The 8,404-nt window shown below is 36.9% G+C and overlaps 1 protein-coding gene across 1 annotated transcript; it reads left to right on the forward strand.

Moving 5' to 3' along the window:
• Positions 1–226: 226 nt before the first annotated feature.
• LOC140167220 (uncharacterized) lies at positions 227–5,630 on the forward strand. Its single transcript, XM_072190567.1, has 3 exons — positions 227–319; positions 1,181–1,307; positions 3,478–5,630. The coding sequence occupies exons 2-3, from the start codon at positions 1,183–1,185 to the stop codon at positions 4,805–4,807; spliced, it is 1,455 nt and encodes a 484-aa protein (XP_072046668.1). The 5' UTR covers positions 227–319; positions 1,181–1,182; the 3' UTR covers positions 4,808–5,630.
• Positions 5,631–8,404: the final 2,774 nt, after the last annotated feature.

Raw genomic sequence — 8,404 nt, forward strand, 5'->3', positions numbered from 1 at the left:
GAAATGAAATCGATTTTATATTTTTAATATTTTCTGAAAATGACTCGTGTGTCAAGAATAATCATTTTGACTCAGCCTGTATGTCATATATTTGCCTTGAACTTCAACCAAAATGAATATGCAAAACAGGTTACGCTTTATTATTACCGGGTCACGTGTTACATACAATAATACACCAATCATTTTTGTAAGTGTACTGAACCCCTCTGTACATGTAGTAGTATATGCAGGAATGCACTAAGCTGTCCATCTACAGACCCATGCCACCATTTTGATAAGGAAATAGTTGACAGGTTTAATTCATTATCAATTTTATCAAGTAAGTCTGTGTTAATTTATGTGATTCTGTGATATAAATATACACGTATAGTGTTCTATTAAATACATTAAATCACTAGAAAATCTTATTTTAACGCGAAAACTTTATTTATATTTATAATTTAGATCAGTCTCAGCTATATAGATATGTATATAACAGTATTCAGTGGTAAGCCTAACCCGAAGCGTAGTCTCAATGACAACCCAAGTTGCATGACGCCATGCAGAGTCATATTGGGCTATTCCAGATGTATTCCGCACCCCCCCTATGGAAGACATTTAAAAAAAAATACAATTCCAGCTGGAATTGAGATGTGTCTAGAATTCCAGCAGTCATTTTTAGCAAAGATTCCGGCTGGAGGGTATGGAAGACATTGAGATTAGGTGAAACTCCGGCTACTAAAATAAACGAAAAAAACAAGAGTGGGGATTGTGAAAGGCCATGATGTGCCTATGGAAGACATTCACATTTCTTAATATTCCGGTTGGAAAATGGTCAAAAATGCTCCAATTCCAGCAGAATCTTCACTTATGATCACCATCTCGATTAACCTATGAAAGACATTTACTTGAATTCTGGCTGGAAACAAAAAATGTTCTAATTCCAGCTGGAACCCTATGGAAGACATTTACATTTATGTGAATTCCAGCTGGCCATATTAGACATATTACCACAATTCCGGCAGTGTCTTCCATGGGGTTTTCCTGACATGTGAATTCCGGCTGTCAATTTAGCCCCGAATTCCGGAAGTGTCTTCCATAGGGGGGGGGTGCGGAATACATCTGGAATAGCCCATTATCTGTGTTTCTACAATAAACTCTCTTTGGTAATCACCCATCTTTATTTTAATGATACTTATAGAAATGGGCGCTACTTTCTTGAAAAACAGAGTGCCGGTTGATGAAGGACCTATTGGCATGCTTGATATTGATACATTGCTGGTTATTTTCAACTTCTTGTCTTTGTACGAGAAATTAATCGCAATGAGGTAAGAGAGTGATACTATCCCCTTCGTACATAGTGTGTACAATTAAACTTATGAACTGCTATTGCACCCTGTATGCCAGTGGAAGCCTATTACTGCAAACAAACACCAAGTGTACAATCGCGTATTCATAATTATGCTATCCTCCAGCGCAGTGCGCCATCACCTAGCTGAATGTCCCTTTTCACAATCTAAGAGGGCACCACCCACTACTGCACAGTGCCGGAAGACATGTACTTTCCCTTTTAAATTTTATATGAAATAATATTGTGAACCAGCTAAATTCTAGTCATGGTGTTAGTGTAAGACCTGTAGAACACATGAAACACTTTTTTGATCAAATGCTTCAAACATGTTTGGGTAGATTTTTTTAATAGTGTGTTCAATTGTACACAGTATGTCTCACCTTGTAAATATACCCCAAAGTTTTTGTGTGCAGTTGTACACAGTGTGACTAATCTTATCAATATATAGGCGTTATTTAGTACATTTCTAAATCATTTAATTTGTTACTCTTTTGTTAATACTTCCATTCAGTTTATGATTGGCTCCGATACATTTTTTTGCAATACCACACGTATGTCTATTATTGCAGGAGTAACTGGTCGGTGGTGGGCCCGAAAATGGATCGTGTAGGGTGGGGTAACACAATTGTTCTTAGAAATCAAGTGTATCAAGTGTGATGTCTTTTTTCTGTGTCTCCAAAGACCAGAACTGTTTCTTAGCACTTCATACCTATAATTAATGTCATTTAAGAGCCCACAGATACTGACCACATTCTTCGTCATACATAAATTCTCCCAGCCACATTTCCCTAACATAAAATAAAATTAAGTTCGGCAGAGGTGTGGCTCGAAACCACGCTGCACTGCGCCGCTATCAGGTAGGCCTATACAGTATCGACATATTACCAGCGCCTTTACCGCTCGGCCACCTAACTTCTTGGTGCCATCTTGAAAATTTGAACATAAATTATAATCGCAACTTTATTACTTCAACATACCACGTGACAAGCAAAGACAGAAAACGTACCATATTTTGGCATTTTATCTGCTTAAAACATTAATGTGTATTATAATAGAGCTACCATTATTAATATTGTTGAATTCTTAATTCTCAAGCGCATACAGACAATTAATACGAGGGGCCTATGATACATACACAATACATCAATCGATTTTGATTTCGGCCACGTGCTTTGCTCAGGACATCGCGTCGGGTGCGAGGTGTGTATGGAGCCCAGTCAGCCTACCATTTTTCTTGGTTAGACGGTCTGAATTTGTGCAATTTATAGGAAAAGTCCACGTAGGTCCCCAAAGTTCTTTCACATATTAAAAGATTAGATTCCCATAAAGACGAAACAGTAATCTTTAGTCAGGACCTACGTAAAATTTACATAAAATTTTCACCATTAATTCAGTGTTATTTTGACTAAATTCAGAAAATATTTTGGCGTATACAAAATTGAAATAAAATTCTCTGCCTCCTAAACCACATAAATTTTAGCACGATTGGGTATCACGAATCGTTATATATGATGTGCAGTTAATATTCATATATTCTTTTATACATAGGATGCTTCAGTTTTAACACAAAAAATGTTTCATTGAAAGCCCTCCCACTCGGCGATTTCAAAAAGGTAACCACACTTCCTAGAATGTGCAATAAATTAGCATTAAAAATGTTCTTATTTTAGCTGCATTCTAGAAACACTTGGCGTATGGCGAGTACTGCCGTAGATACGGACAAAATAGGGATAAAGTTTGTTGTTTCACACATGTAACCAAGTTTTATTATCATTACTTAGTCATAGTGTGTTGTATCAAACAATACCATTGTAAATGACGACATTTAGCCAAAATGTGTACAATTGTACACGGGTCCTATTTTGCATAATTGATGAGGTAATTTGTTTTTTACAAATCACTATCCAAAATAGTTATAATAAGCGTAAAAAATAATATAAAATATAAAACATCTTCCTCCGTGTCCCAAGGGGCTATTCAAGAAGGTAAATGCTGACCTTTTTTAAAGGGGGTAACCTACAATAATCGGTTGACAAAGGACAGTCTAGATGCGGAACTCCTAACAGTGTAATTTTGAAAATTTATATCGTAAATAGCCGTTATGAAAACTTATATTTTATATAATATGTATTTGTATTTTCATATAGGGTAAGCAAGGAATGGCATCTTATAATCAAAAATCATGCCTGGACTGTCATCGACTTCAGAGACGAAGGTCCCAACAGAAAGGTTGAAAAGTCTAGTAGACGGTTTAGACGGTTTGTATCTCAAAATGGACCAAGCACATTTGAGTACCGACAGTATGCAAATGAATGGAAATTTCCAATGAATGAATATGACGTGTTAAAGTTCTTGCCTCTTTATGCTGGTATAGGTCTGCAAGAGATTCATCTATCCGTAGCCAGTGACGAAATCATAAGCTATTTCCGCGTGAACTGTCCTAATATAAAGACTCTTGGGGTACGTTTCGAATTGGAATTCAAGAAAAAGGACTTTTCAGTTTCTAACGAAAACCTGTCTAAGCTACTTTATTTTCTGCCGAAATTGCAACGATTGGATCTAACATGGCCCGCACACTTCATTTGGTATTCAACTGATATGAATTGTTATAGTGAACAAATCATTCAATTGTTACAAAACAGTAATTTGCGATATATAAGCCTTCCCAAGGTCGAACTTTCTTTTTTATCCATGTTGAAGAAGATGTCACCTGTAACATTAACCAGACTACGTGAGATGCAATTTCACGTTAAATTAGGCGAAGAAGACGCGGCTGATGAGATATTGTCCTCAACAGTAGGATGTATGACATCATTAACATGCTTCAAACTCACCGGTGAGTTTCAGTACCCGAGTAGATTTTCACGATATACTGAGACCGATGGTGACAAACTTTTACCTTCCATCGCTCACTGGACACATCTGAAAATATTGACCTTGCTATATGTGCACTATTCGACAGAAGCATTTGAGATGATGATACAGGGACTGCCTAATCTAGAAACACATGTATTAGAAGGAGAATCCGTGACGTCATCGGTGGTTAATCTGATCAGCATTCATCTTAAGAAAATTAAATCGTTACAGTTGTATCCGCCTTTTTTTTCAAAGTATTCTTCTGAAAGTTTACAATCACTCTCATACCACCCCACGCTGGAAAATCTTGCGGTGCAGCAAGCACATGATGAGAAAAATCAGACAAATTGGGTTGAGCGCATATATGACATACTGGTTACACTTCCTAAGATCAAAAATGTGAAACTAACAGGATACAATTTAGTTTCTTGTTTTAGTCAAGCTTCGTATCCAATTATAGAATGTGCTGAAATTGAAGTGATCCTCTGTGAGAAACACTATGTTAGTACTATTAAAGAACCACATCGTGTGATAGTGACTTCTAAAATTATGAAGTCAGAGATGCGGTCAAATATGCATGGCTATATTGGTGGAAATAAACGATGTGATTCCTTGAGGTAGTTTTATTGCTACAAGATCATGATTTATAATTTTGAATTTACACAAGTGTATCGTCGCTGTCAGGACAAAATGAATTAGTTGATATTCATAATATATAAGCAATTCGGGTGTTTTTTTGTACACATGATGAGATCAACAATTGTTTATTCATTCATTCATTCATTCATATTTATTTCCATAAAAATCAAAGACATTACATTAAAAAAATATATAAACACGGTACATATGGAGGAAAAGGCTGGAAGACCAAAAATGTCTGAAAGTTAGCCTTTCCCTGAAATCAAATGAAATTAACAAAATAAATCAACATCACATAACATAACCAAAAGACAAGGGAAGGGGAGGGAGGTGCTCACGGAAAATATTAATTATATTTAGAGATCAGTTTTGTTTTGAATTGATTACGGAACTGTTTAACAGATTTTGAAGCTTTCAGATTTTTATCTAAAGAATTCCAAAGAATGGGACCTCTTGTACGTATGGCATGATCAGAAAATACTTTCTTATTTTTGGTTAGATTTAGGTCATTTACATATCGTGTCTTGTAGTTATGTATGTCAGAACGTTTGGTAAAATAATTATCAAATGAACAGGGCAGCTCATTTATAGAGTGCCTGTACATGAATGTACCCAATTCTAGTGTGTACATATCTTCAACTTTTAATATGTTATAATTAGCAAACAATGGCGCTGTGTGGTCTCTATAGTGAACGTTTGCCACCGTTCTAATAGCCCATTTTGAATTTTTACAATATTTTATTTAAGTAAGTTTTACATGTATTTCCCCATAAAAGTACTCCATAATTCAAATAAGGCAATATTAACGTACAATAAAGTGTAAATAAAATACTACTTGGAACAAAATGTTTCAATTATTCATGACACCGACATTTCTTGAAATTGTTCTAGATACGCAATCTACACTACGCAAAAAAAGTTTCTTTATGGTTAGGAAATTTACCCGCTATTAAAATCTAGCGACTAATTTTGTACGTTTGCTAAATAATCGCATGTGGAGGATTGTCTTGTGCATTTTGACACCTCAATCACTACCCTACGACACTCCTGAGAAAAGATATGAATGTTTAAGTAACACGAGGTCGAAAAATAAGAATTGCAAAAAGGCCTATTCAAGTTTTCAGCATAAAAGAACACAAAAACAACAAACATGCAGATAACATTTTATGTTTACTTGCTGAACACATTTCAGGCATCATACTGCCGCTTCCAACTTCACTTGCGATTAATCTCTTTCTTGTCCAGTCTTTCAGTACTTTGTGTGTCCACCGTTGGCTTCCCTTACAGCAGCCACGCGGCGTCTCATGCTCCTAATGAAGTGTCGAATGTTACCTTGCTCAATCCCGTTCCACTCGTTGATAACGATGCGACGCAATCCCACCAGAGTTGTATCTACCTTTATCTTCTTGTTGACTCGTCTCTTCAGCTGATCCCAAATGCTCTCCTAGGGGTTAAGACTAGGGCTTCTGGAGGGCCACTCAAGTGTCTCGATTCCTTCTGCTTCCAGAAATTCAGCTGTACTGGCTGCAGTTTGTGGTGTTGTGTTGTCTTGCATCAGGTAATATCCCTCACCAATGGCTGCTGCAAATGGGACTACAACAGAATGCAGGACTTATCCAACATGCATCAAAGAAAATGCAATTTTTATTTGTCGACCTCTTGGTACTTAAACATCCATGTCTTTTCTCAGGAGTGTCGTAGGGTAGTGATTGAAGTGTCAAATTGCGCAGGACAATCCCCCGCATGCGACTATTTAGCAAAGTAGTTGCTCGATTTTAATAGAGGGTAAATTTCCTAACCATAAAGAAACTTTTTTTGCATAGTTTATGTGACATTTCCAAGTAAGACATTCGTCTATTAGTACACCAAGGAATTTAGTTTGATGCACTCTTTCTAAAGCCGTGTGATCCAGTGTGATTTGCAGGTCTTGATTCATCGATGTCATTTTGGGTGTGCCAAGTATCATGTAATTTGTTTTGGTAGCATTAATTGACAATTTATTAGCTTTAAACCAATTGCTTACTTCCTTTAACTCTTCATTAACAAGGTTTGTTAACTTACTGTCATTTAATTAATGTTATTCCATAATGTATATACTGAGCAAATAATAACCTACACAATATTGGTCAATACCACATTTGTCAGGACATAGTGACCTATGATATACCATGTGACCTGAGATATGCCAATATATCGTGGACGTTTTATTTCAAAACTCAACTCAAAACACAATAGAATGAATAGAAATTGCGGTCTATGTCAAAGGTGACATGTGTCATAACTGTCAAAATTAGTATAGGATATACAGGCATATAACTTTAACCGTTAAATTTAAGTAATTAATGTGTTTGAATTAATTCAATTTTATAATTGAAATAATCTTTAAACATCAGTCACATTATAATTCGTTACGAATTCGGCATAGTGAGAAATCGAGAATTTTGAGTAAATTCAGTTATTATATACTTATGATTATGTTTCAAGTGATCTTTTAATTCCTTACACTTACTGTCTGGGTTGACGACTGAGATACTTCATATTTACGTGGAAGAGCAGGTTGTCCATTCTACCTCATTCGTCAACTCTTACTGTCTGGGTTGACGACTAAGATACTTCATTTTTAAGTGGAAGAGCAGGTCGTCCATTCTCCCTCATTCGTCAACACTTACTGTCTGGGTTGACGACTGAGATACTGCATTTTTACGTGGAAGAACAGGTTGTCTATTCTCCCTTATTCGTCAACACCTACTGTATGGGTTGACGCCTGAAATACTTCATTTTTACGTGGAAGAGTATGTTGTCCATTCTCCCTTATTCGTCAACACCTACTGTATGGGTTGACGCCTGAAATATTTCATTTTTACGTGGAAGAGCAGGTTGTCCATTCTCCCTTATTCGTCAACACCTACTGTATGGGTTGACGCCTGAAATACTTCATTTTTACGTGGAAGAGCATGTTGTCCATTCTCCCTCATTCGCCAACACTTACTGTCTGTGTTGACGACTGAGATACTTCATAATTACGTGGAAGAGCAGGTTGTCCATTCCACCTCATTCGTCAACTCTTACTGTCTGGGTTGACGACTGAGATACTTCATTTTACGTGGAAGAGCAAGTTGTCCATTCTCCCTCATTCGTCAACACTTACTGTCTGGGTTGACGACTGAGATACTTCATATTTACGTGGAAGAGCAGGTTGTCCATTCTACCTCATTCGTCAACTCTTACTGTCTGGGTTGACGACTGAGATACTTCATTTTACGGGGAAGAGCAGGTTGTCCATTCTCCCTCATTCGTCAACACTTACTGACTGGGTTGAAGACTGAGATACTTCATTTTTACGTGGAAGAGCAGGTTGTCCATTCTCCCTCATTCGTCAACACTTACTGTCTGGGTTGACGACTGAGATACTTCATTTTACGTGGAAGAGCAGGTTGTACATTCTTCTCATTCGTCAACACTTACTGTCTGGGTTGACGACTGAGATACTTCATTTACGTGGTAGAGCAGGTTGTACATTCTTCTCATTCGTCAACACTTCCTGTTGGGTTGACGACTGAGATACTTCATTTTACGTGG

This window comes from Amphiura filiformis, chromosome 13 (assembly GCF_039555335.1).
Source record: "Amphiura filiformis chromosome 13, Afil_fr2py, whole genome shotgun sequence".
NCBI classification, from domain to species: Eukaryota; Metazoa; Echinodermata; class Ophiuroidea; order Amphilepidida; family Amphiuridae; genus Amphiura; species Amphiura filiformis.

Excerpts from the sequence above, each read along its gene's own strand:
- LOC140167220 (XM_072190567.1), top strand. The coding sequence starts at position 1,183 with ATGGGCGCTACTTTCTTGAAAAACAGAGTGCCGGTTGATGAAGGACCT. Across the intron at positions 1,308-3,477 it reads GAGAAATTAATCGCAATGAG|GGTAAGCAAGGAATGGCATC; the intron begins GTAAGAGAGTGA and ends ATTTTCATATAG.